Genomic DNA, 15,539 nt, shown 5'->3' with positions numbered 1-15,539 from the left:
CCATTTCCCCAGACAATATTTACCCCCTTAACTGTTACCCTCTCAGCCTCTTCTTGCTTACAGAGGATGTGTGCATACTCTCAATACAAGTGAGACATCTTCATTAGAATAACCAAACAGATAAAATGGATGTTATTTAAGGAACAAAACCTCTAAGATGGTGCTTTTCCATACCTTGAATTGCACTAGTTTTGCAGCCCATAATAATGTGACGTTCGGTTTTGTTCTTGGGTCTTTGAACTTCTTCCCACCCTCCACATCAGGTCAGTAAAGTACTGAAAAACTTCACATTGGGTAGCCCTCTTTCTGTGTTTTACCTCCTTAAATCTTCCGTTCTCATCTCTTGGCAAAATCCATTTAAACAGGGCTCACAAGTTAATGGTTAAACTTGTTGTTTGTAGTACCATTAATATAGGTCAACCAGCACAATAGTTACAACTGCTGAGAAGGAAGGTACATAAAGACACAGTAAGCAGTTCAGGACCTTATTACAACACATCTATCAAATGCAGGGGTACAAACAATGTGCCTGATTCATCAAAAAGATAACTTCTGCTGACAGTACACACTGTTCCCTGGAGTCTCTTACGCATAGCTCAAAAATTAAAATTGGAAATGTAAACTACACAGACACATTCTTGCAAATGTGAGTACGTTTCAGCACAGTGAGCATTTCTATGCAAAATTCCAGATATAGGGAGTGGGGTGAATTAAGCTCCCATTTGCATCATAGAACACCAAAAAAATCGGCAACAACTATGCCTTTACTCTACAATTTCTCTCCTTTAACCAAGAGAAGAATTTGTCCCACCAGTCCCTAGGACACACATTTTTTCACCATGGGATGCATATGCATAATGCCTACAAGAGGATTACCTTATGCTTTATCCAAGAATATTCAAAAGGACAGATCTCTATACCTCAAAAAGTGAGTATTTCAGGAATACTGACAGTAAGTATTTTTTCAAACCTAATGGAAACTTAAAGCTTTATAACATGGCTTACATATGCCTGGCACCAGCCATTTTCTGTTTGCCAGTTCAAATAGACAACATTCCTGGTTTGGGCACCAAGCTCCCCAGCCAAGGCTCCAGAACTGAAGTATCCAGGTAGTCAGCTGAAGCCAAAGCAGAAAGAATAGGCAGGCCCCAAGTCTCACAGAGCCTACCAGACGTGTCACTGAGACACCTTGCTCTTTTTGTAAGTATTTGAATCATGACAGCATGTAGAGGCATCAATTAAGTTTTCAGCGTGAAGTGCATCCCCCACCCCATCAAAATCAAACATGTTAAAGCTGTCTTTTCTGACAAATGACTTTGAAAGTAGGAAAAACTTTTCAGTTTCTCCTCTTTTAAACTAAAATACTTCTCAAATCCTTTTGCCTTACTCTATTCATCAGAAAACTCGCTTCAGGCCCAAGATGTAGCAGCTGTAATTTCAAGCTGATCAGTTTGACTTTTGTTAATCTGGTGCGGAGGGGTGAAATTGAACTAAACAGAACATTTCACTGTGTGTAACAAAACACAGAACTGATACCAGAAAAGCAGTAGGCATTGCATATTCAAGTTATAATGTGCCAAAAATTTTCTTTCAGACCATTGTTTTTTCACTGGGAAAAAGTAAAGTCAATTATCTTCCATTTATCTCACCAATGCAATATTTTGCATTTCTGTGGTACCCATTATCTCTTATTTCAATGCACCCTACAAACCTTTAACTAGGATCTTCAGCAAGTGTGAAACAGCACAGGTCAATACTGACTTCAGCAAAACTCTCTTGAATCATGCTGCCTGAGGAATGGTTCACAGCCCTTTATGCAGACAGAGAAGGGACATGTAAGACAGTAAATTAAGAGACTAAAACACAGTAGGTCTCAGGTGTAATACTACTTATATTTTACGAGATAAAAGCATCCTGTGGAATCATGATTTTAAACAATGCTTAAAGCTCACCAAAAGCATCCTAACCACCTCATGCATGTTATACACTGTTATTCATGTCTCATCTGAGGTGTCTTCCAGTAAAAGTTACACAATTCAAACTGCATTTTTGACACTTTGCAATTAACTAAAGCATGTGTTATAGATACTACATAATAAAGACACAGTAAATGACTACTCTGCCTTCTCATTATACACTTCCTGGTAGGGAAGCCCCTCAGGACATCCTTGGATTATAAAACTGTTTGCTTCAACAAAAATACCAGCTTGATAAAGGTATTTTTATGCATTCATCTGGCTGTTTTTTTCTAATCCATATTACAGGACATCTCTAATAGCTTCATATGTTACACTTCCCTCACTAGGATGAAATGTGTTTCACTTTAGCACAGATGTACAGGAAACCCTGCTAAGGAATAACTCCTCCCCATTAACAGAGCTGAATCCTTTTTGTTCAGAAACTGCTTGTGTTAAGGACAACACTATTGCCTCACACTACTGTTTTTTATGAACTTTAACGAAGATTTCATTCAAATCATTAGATAAACTAAAAAGAAGAAATAAAGGAACACATTAAAAAAAAGCTGTCAACAAAAAATTACAAGAAATAGCAGAGTCCACAGAACATGATGAAACTGCCTGTAAAAATACATGTGACAGTGGGAGTAAGGCTTCCCCAGGTACCTAAGGGATCTCTCTGCCCAGTCATCCAAGAAGCACAAGGTGGAGTTATGCCTTGCTGATGTTCAGATTTCTAGGGGAAGAAGGAAAGAACTTTGTCTTCTCCCACCCCCCTGCTACTGTTTCAGCTTAAGAAGACACCCACTGAATTTCAGCTAACAGCATTTCATCCTGATTAAAATGGGGAATTGACATGACACTTATAAATCCAATAGATACTGTAAATCAGCCAAACTAATTGTATTAGCCTCTCTAAAAGGTTGTTCTAATTGCAAAGATGTGTGTTATATTTCACTGAATTTCCCCTTCTCTTATTATGATTTTCTTGTTTAGACAGCTTTAGGATGGGTATAAACAAAGCTGTGATGTTGCTAAATTGAATATTAAACATTAAATCAGTACAATTCAGCATGCCATTGCACTTCCATTGGGTTAGTCAGAACAACAGTTCACCTTGTTTTCTACTAAAATGCCAATAAAAACCACATCTGCCAATACTGTAACCCTAATCCAACATCACACTTTCGTAAAACTGGTGCAAATGTCTGAAGACCACTAGGTCATAAAAAAACCATTAATATATCTAATCTGTGAATCTGGGTATCCACTTGTGAAGCAGGTGGAAGGCCCGGGAAACATGACACTTGTTGCAAAGAAATGTAGACTGCACTAGTGGTGTCTTATCTAAGGGCATATTCACACCATGTGGGAAGGGTACCAAAGAGGTTTCATCTCCCAGGTTATGTATTTCATATTAAGGATTCTTCTCTTGAGTGGCATGCTTGAAAAGTGATAACCCAGGCAGAAAACTACAAGTAGCAAACTCTCCTTTACAACACTTTGGTCACCTGGTAGAACAATTGGGCCTTTGTGCTTTGGAGTGACTCTAGGACTATATCATATCATCACAGTGATTCAAAATTCACTAAATGGCTTCTCAGAACAATGGTAGAAAAGCCATTGAGGCTTAAGGAGAATTACAAAGTACCATATATTGCAGGCAGATTTCAACATTGTGGCTAATTAAATCAAATAAGACAAAGTGAGGATCACCTCATTCACTATCCAGCAACTCTGGTCTCTCTGCATTAAAGATGGTTCTTTTTATCTTTCATAAGAAGAAATCTTCAGGCTTAGAGGTCTCAGAGTTCCCCTGGGCACACAGATACTGCATGGAAGGCTCAAGTCTCTGGGACATTTCATCTTAACATGTTTAACCTGTAACTTCTGTTCAGCTCATCTCAAAAATGGTTTGGCAGAATCGAAAACACAGCTGCAGAAATTCCAGGATTCTTACATTTTGGGCAGGTTGGTAAAATTGCAATATATTGAAGTGGGATCATAGTTATTTTTATAGCAATCGTGGCATAGAAGATGCTTCATTGATAAGATGAAATACCTCCTTGTAAAGATTGTATAGAACTCAGCCCCACAGATCTCTGCCATATCTGATAGATATGTATTCACTTTTGATGTTATCAAAGTTACCTCCCATGTATGAGGTAGTCAGACATATTGACATGGCCGTCTGAACTAAAGACTTTCTCAAACAACCTTTTGCAATAAAGTCAGGATTAGCTTCAAATCCCATAAGAATCTATTATAAAGCATCAGAGCTAAGGCTTTTTAGCATTTGCTGGGGTATTTGGGGGGCAGGTTGTTTGCCTTTTTAAGCAGAACGAGGCCTTTTTATGTGGCAGAACCACTGAGGCTGTCGCTTCAGGAACAGTTCTGCTCAAAGATAACTCCCTGCAACACAAGTTTTTCCCTGTTTTTCAGCACAGATCTGATCAGCCAAAAGCCCCTTACGTCCAGTGTAGTCAGATGGATTTAAGGACAGAAACAACATTGTGAATTGCAACTTTCCAGCAGGACAAGACCACCCAAATGCCATGCTGCAACTGAGACAAATGCTACCAAAAGTGTTAAGGAAAAATAGTACAAGCTCAAAATCTAAAAGCAATCCTATTCTTTGAAAGACTAAAATGCAAGAGTACAGCTTTAGGGTATTAACTTTGCATGCTATTTTATACAAATTTTATATTTTATATAAATTAATAATTCCTAGTAACAGCAGCAGTGCTCATACTGCAAGCAGCACAAAAGCCTAACTTGGAAACATTCTCGACATCTGCATTCCAGAAGGTTCTCAGTGCAGGTGCCAAGATAAGATTTCAGACATATATGGGAAACAGCAGCCAGAAGAAAGTTGTCCTCAACAGAAGACAGAGAAAAACCAAGCAAAGAGAGAAAAATGAGATCAAAAGTCAAAAAGGAGGGGGAATAAGATCAGACAGCATCAGAATGAAGAAGCAAGAGATAATAATGCTTGCAGCTGAAGTAACAAAATGTGCTTTTATTAATGTTGTGGAAACATTTTAAGCTACAACAATTTCATTTGAATTCTGCTGGTTTCTTGAGTACACTGATACTATAGGAGAAATGATACAAAAATTCTTGACTTCCTGACAGAATCCCAGAGTCTGTTGCAAAATTACCGAATGTTTTCCAAACTTTTGAAACTTCAAAACAATAAAGTCTCAGCTCTTGTCTCTTCCCAACCTTTTATAAAACTACAGTGTCAGTGACTTGAATAAAGCAGTTCTCACCAGGACAAGTTAGGAAAAATATCCCAGTTCATTATTTCTTTTTATAAAGGAAATCATAGAACTGGTTTAAATCTCTACCAATTGAAGTCAGTGTTTCTCTACATTTGCCTAAGCACTGATCTTGGTCAGAAAGAACTTCCACCTCATTCCATCCCTCCTCTGTCATTCAGTGTTTGTCATTTGTCTCAGTGTGCTTTGGGTAAATAATTGATCCAGCCCATTCATTTATTTTAAACTCTGATTAAACTCTGAAAATCATTGCAAAATTGTGTGTGTTTTATATTTTGGTGAAACTCTGATGCCTTTATGACAGAACTGCTTCTTGAGACACAAGGTAAGGATCAAGGAAAGTCAAGAGACCACTTGCTTTTACAGCCAAACAGGAATGTCTGCACTGGCATCCTGTCTTCACTGCCAGATGCAGAACTTGCCATGCTGTTAATACGAAACGAAAAATCAATAGTTATTCTTCCAGTCATTACCTCTCATCACCTGATGCACGAGTGTGAAACATGGCAACAAGTTAATGGTAACACAAGACATGAATTATTTTTCAGAAACAGGCTTGAGCCACCCATCATACATGTCCTAGTCCTAACTTCTTATCTGGATTAGCTCTCTGTCCCCTCTCCAGGTTCTAGGGAGAAGCTGAGAAGGGCTGTGTGCCCTCACAGGAATCACCTGATTTGGAGCTGGTGCAAGCTTTTACCAAGAAAGATCTTACAGAGATCAATGCTGCCCTGTCCAGACACCACCACAGGGGAAGAGCATGTTCTTAGCTGCTTTTCATTATGAGCTTTATGGGCAAAATTTCTTCCCCTGTTATATATGAAAAAAAAATTCAGAACTCTTTATCTATAGGGAGAACCTCAGGACAATCAGACTGCTGCCCTGTATTCTAACTGCAAAGCACACCCAAGCCCCCAGCAAGTCCCTGAGTTTCCTTATAGCAGTAGTTATTGCCCATTCTGAGGAAGGGATAAGGGAAGCACCTAGAAAAGCTGTCAGGGAACAGCAAGGGGCAGCTGCACTCTAAGAGGAGGCAAACTGGGGGCTAAAGCAACAGCAACATTTACAGAGAAAGGAACTCACTGGTATAGCATAGTCCCTGGGCACAGGAGCTGGGCAGGCAGAGTAGTGGCAAGTCCCACCAATGCTTCAGCATTGGGTGAAAGAAAGAAAATCACTCAGGTCTAGAGTCAAACCAGGAAATCCAAAGAATAATCCTTGAGCACAGCCTGGAGAAGAGGATGAGCCCTCCAGCTGGAGCTTGGGTGAGCCAGTGGCCCCATGGGCAGAGAGTGTGTGAATGGGGACCCAGGTGATCAGGGCCATTAAATCCTATTACTGACCTCTGGGCCTGGAAAATCTTTCTTTTTTTCTTTTTTTTTTTATTAACCTACTATTTCTCTATTAAATATCTATTACTGTGTATATATATATGTAATCCAGTATTTTTCAAAGGTCTTGATGTGGTCTCCATCTCAATTGTTTACACTGTTGTCTGGACCACTGAAAAGCATTTCAGTCTAATAGAAGGTTAGGTAGTGGTGACCAAAGGCAAGCAAGAGTAGTAGTTTTAGGATGAGAATTATGTGAGTTTACAATTAATAAGGGTACCTGAACATCTATTTATGTTTGCTGGTGTGGTAGAAGTACCCAGAAGCCCTAATCTGATATAAAGAACCTGGTCTAGATGCTATACAAATTAAATGCTGAACAGGACCTACAGGTCTGAATGCCCCTGCAGGATGCATTAGCAGTGTGATTAAGGTGCTCCCTGAAAGTCAGGGCTCCTCAGAAATCCCAGGTGCTACTGCTCTCCCCAGAAATAGACACCCTAATTCCAAGGCCATCAGCATTTTTTACTGTGGTCTAAGCATATAAAATAAAATGAGTATGCTGTCTAACAAACTGTAGGCATATTGTATATAAAAAATATTAATTAATATGTTATACTAATCTATTATTCATGTGACTGTACTAAGGGGACTATGCTCTTGAAGGAATGAACTATTTCTCAGATCTTTACTCTACTTGTTCTGGTTTTTAAGAGCTGCAATATTTATCAAGAGTGGTGCCTAGATGACTTGGAAGACAATGAAAAAAAATTGATTTCTTCAGTGCTACATATGCTTATAAAATACATCTATTGGACAAAATACATTTTTATTATGAAAATTATATATAAAGTATTTTCTGTATTTCAGATTTCAGCATATGCCTTCAGAAAACCACCACCTTAAATTCTAAGTTGCCAAGAGAAAGACTACTGTTCTGTTTAATTATTAGTGCCATAAACCAGAGCAATATTTACCTGCCTACAATAGAGCTTAGGAAAATCTACTTATCTCTTTCCAGGTGCTACATTTCTCACAGTTATTAATAAAATTATCAGACATCTTTATTTCTGAATGGCCTTTTAAACCTTTCTCTCCTCTCTAGTGTCCTTTCCAATGAAAGCCAACTTTGAAATTGGAAAAAATTCTGCACTTCTTCATTGGGAAGACAGAAAGAAGTGGAAGTGCTCCTCTGCACCAGATCTGACCCATCACTTGAGCCCTGAGCCTTGATTCCTCGTGCCCTGAGCTGGAAGGTGGCCCATGGAGCATGTGTTACATGCTGTTCTGCAGTATATCACCCTCCAGATACCCTTCTATTCCTGGTTCTATGAAGGAGTTTCAATAAGAATTCATCTGCTTAGACATGAAATGCTGCTCTGAACTGCTTTCTGTCACCTCTCTTTCACCATACATCAGCATCCAGCTGGCACTGATTCCGTGGTCCCAAGCAAAGCAGGTGGGCAGTGGGCAGTGCAGGACACACACAGCTTGCTTCACCACTAGAAATTAGCCAGAAACTCATCACAACACTCAGGGTCTCTAAGGGTTTATTTTCCTGAAGGAAAACTTCATATTTCCATCCCACCCCAAGCTAAGGTGTTGGGGGGGGGGGTGGGTTAGTGGGCAGGAATGGCAACAGTGTCATCTCTGCACATCTGTGCATCACTTGAACCAACAGAGAACACAGCTACCAAATTGAGAAGGTTTCAGTTCCACTAAAGATCCTGTTTAAGACTGTTTCTCCTCTTTCTTTTCTCTTCCTTCCAAAGTAACATATTTCAGATATTTTATTAATAGTGGTCTATGAAGAAACCACTTTCTGCTCCTGAGTGCTGTGTGAGATGAGGGATTAGTTCACACACCTGTTCCTGCTGCATACCTGGAAGTAATTTCCCCCCCCCCCCCCCCCCCCCCCCGTTTTACAGAAATCTGTTCTTTTCTCACAAAGTCAAACACTCTGTTCCTATTTCTAGTAAATATCTCCGAGATAAGCTTTGAAAAGGTTCTGTGAGTAACTAATTAATATAATTTCTATCTGGATGCCAGTAAGTGAGATTATTGAAGAAAAAGTGTGCAAGAAATTAAAATTGAAGCAACTTACATAGCTAGGCAGAGAAAACTTGCTTAGATAGATCTTGTCACACCAAAAAAACAGTTTCATTTCTGCAGTGCAGAGGTGTAGCCCTGAATCTGTGTCCCACCAAAGCTCATGCTACTCCTTCAGTTAGAGCCCAAGAGAACTCCTGTAATTTACCACTGGATGCTTCCTTCTGCACAAAACTGAGTTTTCCTATGAAGCAGTCCTGAAGGTTTCCTGATTGCTCATTTAACTTAAGAAAGTGCATACAAATGCCTGCATTTACCTCCCCTTTTAGATACCAGTTTATTAGAATACTCACTGAAATAATTTTTTATGTAATTATTAGTAAAGTCACAGGAAGCGATTTTTTGTAACTTCTACAATTCATTATTCATCTCCAAATGTGTTTTCTATTAAATTGTGTTAATTCAGAGAACAGAAACATATGAGAGACTAAAATATTCTAATTAATGTAATCGGGGAAAACAGTTCACATTTTGAACACCCACAAAGAACTTCCCGTGCTTCTGCTCACCACAGTTGTATTTGAATATGATGAAAATCACAATTACCATATGCTGAAATGTATTTTAATGTCATTGTATTGTATTACTTAGGTAACATAATGTGTAAAATATATGTGTGTTAAAAAACCAAAACTAACAAGACATTTAATAGTGCAGTCATACCATAAGACCAAACAGGATTTGAGGAACAAATTATGGAAATAAATTAATAAATTAGAACTTTACATTTCAGTGCTGTAATTGCTTCATTGAAAAAACCCAAAAGGTAAAGATTTCCAGATATATCAGATTCCCCTAATTTATTTTACAGAACTACTGGGGGAAAGGCTGTATTTTTAGTGCCTTGGTTTTGCGCATGTAAAATAATATAAAATTCATGAAGGTGGAAAAAATACACTGAAGCATCCAAAAGAATTTTAAATGCCTATGGTAGATCAGGAGGAATATTGGAATAACTGAAATGAAGAAAAGTTTTTAAAGAGTGATTTCCAGATCGAAAAAACAGAGTTTGTAAATCTCTTTCCACCTCAGCTGAAATCAAATGAGCTGCTCCCAGGAGCAGACAGCCCATGCCTGGCAGGCACCATGCCAGAGTGAGTCAATGCCACATTTGCCCTGGACTTTCAGTAGAACAAGGATCATGTCCCTCATCTGATGTGTCCTGTGCTGAACACTTCCCTTTTCTGAGATGTATTGATAATAAAGGGGACAAAACCTTGAGGCATCATGGGGAGACAACAAGGAACATACTGGATTGAGAAAGTAACATCCAAAATGGTACAAAAATTGCAAAATCCTGGTTGACCTCACTAAATTTAAACCAACATACAAACCCAACATAAAACTCTTTGAAAAGGTCACTGTTCATTCATCAGTCCATTTTAAGAGCTTCTTTCTTAATATCTTTACATGCCCAACGAAGTGCCACTTTTGAAGATGCCCACAAGAGAAGAAACCCCTTCTTACTCCATTTTTGTGGTAAATGATTGCAAAATAATTTGATGTGCAAGAGTCAAAAGGAGGGATTGTTGCCAGGCTTTTGACATCAGGTACACTTTCCTTTAGGGACATTTGTCTGGGAACAAACAAGGGACAATTTCATCACACAAGAACTGGCAAAAAACACCAGACAATGAATGTTTTTCAAATAATCATCTTCCTGAAAGACCTGAGACAGAGAAATGTCTGAAATAAGAAAACTACCTTTCAAAAGCCTTGTCTCACCCTCTCAGGATGGAAAGGGAATGGGGGGAAAGTGGGGTTGGAGGAGCTGGAAAACAATGAGACACAAAATGAGTTTATGATGCTTGAAGTACAGTTAGGAGCAGCCGCTCCCAGTAAGGTCAGTGGCTTCTTTACCAGGGACTTTCATGTGAAAAAGCTACAGTTCCAAATTTCTAATCAAGCTAAAGGCTCAGCCACAAACTCAGGTGCTTAATTTCACTGGCACAACCCCTCTGCCTGATCACACACACACTTATGTACCTTTTTCAATTGGGGCCCAAACATTGCTGCTAAACATATAGAGCTGCTGGATCACGGGCTGATACAGATAATCCTGGAGTTTCCCTAGGAGTTTCTTTTCTCCTGCTGGACTAGGTATAAAGAAAGGCAAAGAAATTCTGTCTGGTTATGCACCTGGCATACATTCCTCTATCCCTGGAGACAAAGTATCGGAAAGGAAAAAAAAGAACATTTTTCAGTGACCCTGACATTTGATACTGATGCAAAAAGAGAAAGGAATGACAGCATCTGAAGCCAAAAGCATGAAGTTTTTTTGTATTTCCTATGATTTAGTATCTCTCTCTCCCACATACAAGCAGATTCCTTTATAGAGACTCTTGCACATGGCCCAGCATTGCACCAGCACTGTCTCTAATGACACAGAGTAAAGCTTCTAACTGCAGTCTCATTTGCAGCATTTCCTATTTATTTTTTCCCCAGTCCCCAAAGACAGGGTTTTTCTGATATAATAAATTATTCTTTTCAATGTTATGAATTTAATTGAAAATCTATTTAATGACCCAATGAAGTAGAATATACAGAGGATCATATTCTTCAGGTTTTTTATGAAATCTGCTGTAAAAGCTGACTTTCCACTTTCATTCAGTCCAAACAGATAAAAAATAACAGGGACCCTGAAAACATGCTCATAGTATCCATAGACTTGTAAATTACTTTTTCTGGTAATAAATAGGAAGATACACCCACATAACATGTTCTGCTTTCAAGCATTTCATGAACATAGCATTGCTTCGAGGTAGCTTGGTGTGCTCACTTTACAAGTACAATTGGAAGTGTAAAAAAGAAGAAGAGAAACATGATCTCTGGAAGATTTTGGTGCACAAATCTGTATGGTTTTGCATGTTACATATACCATAGAAAAAGTTAGTATTTATTATTGTGCCTGATTAATTAGGTCAACAGATGTCTAATTTACACATTCCAGCATGGTAAATAAAGAATATAAAATGCGCATGCAGTTGTTCAATAAAAATTTGGAAAATCAGGCCTTGCCTATGCAGCCTGCCATCCTTGCTCTGAGGGGCTCTAGAGTGGAGCAGAACTGTACTGACCCGGTGTCAGTTCAGGGTTCCTGGCTGCAAAGCTCAAGCACTGCACAGTTTGCCACAGCAACCCCACTTTCAGACCTGCTCATGAGCTCTTGTATTGGCTGGGAGAAGCCTGAAAAGTAGTTCAGCCTGAGCATGAACTAAGCTGTCTGACACTTTATCATCAAAGTCCAACCATTGTAACAAAGTATATAAAACAGCATATACTGCTTTACAGCCCTCTGCAAATTTAAAGAGAAAAAACTTCCACTGAATTTAAGAGGCTTCAGATCTAGCCCACAGTGGAATAACTTCTCTCTGTTTTTCAAGAGACTTTAAATATCAAATATAATCTGATTATTCAGGCTCAAGTCTGATCTATTGGGCTACAGCTGCAAAGGCTGCCGGTGGCACTGCAGTGTGAGCAGAAGCCTCATTTGCTGCTCTCAGGCTGCTGGAAATGCAGCAAGGTGGCACCAAGGGACCCAGCATGGCCCTGCATTTCCTCTGGCAGGTGTGAAAGCCTAACCTGACCCACTCATAGCTGAGCTGAAAAAATCACCCATCGTCTACACAGGTGCCAGCAAAGCATTTGACAGCCATTTGACGTGCTGTGAGTATGTATGGCATCTCCCAGCCTCAGAGGTGAGTGCAATACTGTCTGTGTATCATGATCCTGGGATATCAATGTTTAACCATGCTCTAAAGCTCCTCACTGAGAAAGCACTGTAGGCTTTCAACTAAATGGCTACAACCTGGAGCTGGTGTCCAGCCTGAGGCCTGGGGTAACTAAATGGTTTTGTCTGACAAACCACCACAGATTTACTGGTGCTGTCCCAAGCACGTTCAGAAGCCACCTTTGAGGAAGTAATGATTGTTTGTTCTGTCATCCAAAAAGTATTTACAGATGGCAAAAGGGCCACACTTGATGTCTACTATGCAAAAAGGTGATGACATCAACACGACAGGTCACAAGTCTGAGTTTATAGTCATTACATTTACGTTGGTATGTCTTTTCATCCACTTGGTATGATCTTATGACCCCACAACTTTACAGCCTTCCACTCTCTGGGCTTCATAGCACCTCTCCACTTTAGGTTAATCATTTCTCTGCCATTATCTGCCAAGAGTTCTTATCTCTTTTGCTGTCACTTTATAACAGAGTCCTCTTATCAAGCTGTACGAAATCACGTGACAGTGCCAAACCTATCACAAGTTCCAATTCTTCTGATTAGAGACTATCATGAAATGGGATACATGGTTTACAGCAGGTCACTAATGCTGGAAAAAGTACAGAGTCCACTCAAAGACATGCTTGTTACTTTCTAAATTCTTGGATAATTTTGTTGTTGTTGTTCATCACATGGACTTTCACTGAAGGTTATTATAGCCTGGGTCTCAAGGCCAGAAATTTTACAGGCTGCACCTCTTCTGTACTCAATGCTGTACACCTTGCACCCAAGGCTACTGTATATATACACCTAATAATGTCTTCTGGTTCCCACACAGCCATCACACAGGAATCTATAAAACATGGACTTACATCAGTTGGTAAGTAACAGTTTTCTAACTGTTTTGAAGACTCTGCAGAAATATATTAGACTTGGGGGTGTCCAAGCTGAAAATATCATTACAATTGGACTAACCAACAAAACTGATTAATTTGCACATGTATTTAGGTAAAAAAAATAAATTAAAATACAGCATAAAAATGGAAGAAAACAGATGATGATTCAGTGAATAACATTTTTCTCCAAAGATAATGAGATTATCAAATATGTAATCGGACAATTAATAGTATCCTTATCTATTACAATTGCTAATAACTGTGAAACTGTGTATTTGCATGTATAAGCATTTGCAAATATTAGATTTAAATTGCTTCTGGTCTGACTATTCTTGTTGAGAAAAACCTCGGGAATGTTTTAAAGTCTTTTCTGTAATTACAAGTATCGAATGCAGATTATTTTTTATTGCTAAAAATCATCAATCAGTAGGGACGGTCTGGATAAAAAAGTAGACTAAGACTTCAGAGCAGCAAAGAACTGAATACTTCCAGTAGCATATGGAGCCAGCACCCACTGCCCATCAGAGAGCTGGAAGGCACAGGTTGCTCTGGCTCACGGGCACGAGGGGCATTGCATGGCTCACGCTGCCAGGGCTGGGGTGGCTGTGGCCAAGCCCCAGCTGGTGCCTCTCTCCATCACCTCCCTGTCCTTCTCCAGCACTCCCTATTTCAGGATGTTCTGCCTCTCAGCAGAGGCAGGCAGCAAGGGCAAGGGCTCACAAGCAGGAAAACAAGGGCTTGCTCTCTTCCTCTTGCCCCCAAAGTGCGTCATCACGAGGAGGCAGGTGAGGTGCTCACCCTGATGCTGGGTGTGATATGGGCACCATGCCATCGAGGAAGCCTCTGGAACCATGGGGATGGAGGGAGCAGCAACAGCTGCAGGAAATGGCCTCAAATGTAGCTGAAACTTGATCTTGATCTCCCTGGTGGAGCTGCTGCTGCTTCTCCCAGGGAAGGGAAGAGTGCCCACAGCAAAGGCTACCACCTCAGGCTCTCAGGGGCTCTCTTCTCACCCTCTTCACCTGCCCTACCCCACAGAGAGGTTTGCTGGGTTGCAAATGGATGTCTGGAGGAGTAATGCCCCATGGATCACACCCTCAGGCCTGCAACTGCTTGCCTTGTGGCTGGCTGTGCCTGGTGCCAGCCTCACTCTGGGTCCTGATGCTCCTCCTCAGAGGGAGCCATGCAGACCACCCAGCAGTGCCATCAGGGTATCCCATCCCACAACAGCTGAAGAAGAGAGGGTACTCCCAGGCTGCTGGGCATGGCTGTGGCAAGGGTAAGGCCATGCCCAGTTAGGAGGGCTTATCACAACAAAGACAGAGAAGTCAAAATCAGAGACCTTCTGGTGCTTCTCTACAGGTGTGGAATTCTCCTCCACACAACTCTGCCCCCAAAAACACATGGAAAAGGGCAGCAAGTCCAGCCTCCCAGCTGGGCCTCACTCCTGGTCGTTGCTCTAACTTTTGTTCTTTTTGGCTGGCAGGGTGGAAAAGGTGCTTTAGGAGCCCCTGATCTCACCTGAGCCTTCACCATAGGATATTAAAATAACAATACTTCTCATGTATCTGAAGAATGGTCCCTTAGTTAAGGGGACAAAGGATACAACCCAAGGAGAAGGAAAAATAAGGCACTCCTGACATATTAGACATTCTAGACATCTCATTTAGGCAAACTAAGAGCCATTTTCATGGCTTTCAAAAGACTGGCAGGTCTGGGTTCCCTAAGTCATACAGATATAAGGAACAGGTTGGTGGCACACGGAATTTAGCAGAGTGCTGTTGTCACCATACCTCCAAAATGCACTCCTAAGTGTTTGTATCACAAACATACCAGGACAGATTAGCAAAGCATGGCCTAGAAAAAGCAGGTCCAAAACCTGTGAAGCTCTCTGAAATCCTATGCACTCTGGGCCAGGAAGAAGATTCTATCCTTGCACAGCACTGCACTGTCAGAAAAAAGGGCATTCCTGAAAAGCAGATATAATCCAGCATCATAAACTGACCACTGCAGACCTGCAAGGGTTAAATGTAACCACCACCATCACCCTTAGGGTTTCTGCTTGGAAGTGAGGGAACTAAATAAGAAGGAGCTGGATTCTGTTCTCATTTCCTATTTGAGAGTAATTCTTTGGAAGAAAAAGTCATCCTTCCAGGGTTTAAGTACAATAAACAGAAGGGTTAAGTGTTCTTAAGAGTAAATCTCATCCCTGGACTTTCTCTTTTGTCCAGTCCTTACCT

General features: G+C 40.3%; 2 protein-coding genes and 2 long non-coding RNA genes across 28 annotated transcripts in view; 2 read left to right on the top strand and 2 right to left on the bottom strand.

Moving 5' to 3' along the window:
• Positions 1-340, bottom strand: part of LOC139799240 (uncharacterized) — a 90,532-nt gene extending 90,192 nt beyond the window's left edge. For 15 of the 19 annotated variants that reach the window (XR_011727170.1, XR_011727169.1, XR_011727167.1 and 12 more), the window contains exon 1: positions 175-311. This is a non-coding gene — a long non-coding RNA (uncharacterized lncRNA). Of the gene's footprint in view, positions 1-174 lie in introns of all 19 variants that reach the window. The other 4 variants (XR_011727178.1, XR_011727180.1, XR_011727179.1 and 1 more) reach the window with 3 other exon arrangements.
• Positions 341-789: 449 nt separating this feature from the next.
• LOC139799242 (uncharacterized) lies at positions 790-6,774 on the top strand. Of its 4 annotated transcripts, none has more exons than XR_011727186.1 (3): positions 790-928; positions 3,857-3,929; positions 5,865-6,774. It is a non-coding gene; the product is annotated as an uncharacterized lncRNA (long non-coding RNA). The 4 variants fall into 4 exon arrangements; XR_011727188.1 differs by lacking the exon at positions 5,865-6,774 and adding an exon at positions 4,764-5,490; XR_011727189.1 differs by lacking the exon at positions 5,865-6,774 and adding an exon at positions 4,494-4,645.
• Positions 6,775-12,971: 6,197 nt separating this feature from the next.
• The window catches only part of NR5A2 (nuclear receptor subfamily 5 group A member 2), a 91,791-nt gene continuing 89,223 nt past the window's right edge, over positions 12,972-15,539 (top strand). Inside the window, exon 1 of one of the 3 annotated variants that reach the window (XM_071751030.1) lies at positions 12,972-13,283. In XM_071751030.1, the coding sequence (XP_071607131.1) occupies positions 13,220-13,283 (64 nt within the window). In that variant the 5' untranslated portion in view covers positions 12,972-13,219. The remainder of the gene's footprint in view (positions 13,284-15,539) is intronic. The other 2 variants (XM_071751031.1, XM_071751033.1) reach the window with 2 other exon arrangements.
• The window catches only part of KIF14 (kinesin family member 14), a 238,734-nt gene continuing 237,061 nt past the window's right edge, over positions 13,867-15,539 (bottom strand). For both annotated transcript variants that reach the window (XM_071751024.1, XM_071751023.1), the window contains exon 31: positions 13,867-13,878. The gene's annotated coding sequence lies outside the window, so the exon portion shown is untranslated. The remainder of the gene's footprint in view (positions 13,879-15,539) is intronic.

The sequence above is a fragment of the Heliangelus exortis genome, chromosome 8, assembly GCF_036169615.1.
Source record: "Heliangelus exortis chromosome 8, bHelExo1.hap1, whole genome shotgun sequence".
In the NCBI taxonomy this organism is placed as follows: domain Eukaryota; kingdom Metazoa; phylum Chordata; class Aves; order Apodiformes; family Trochilidae; genus Heliangelus; species Heliangelus exortis.
This window is presented reverse-complemented; position numbering and strand designations above follow the sequence as displayed.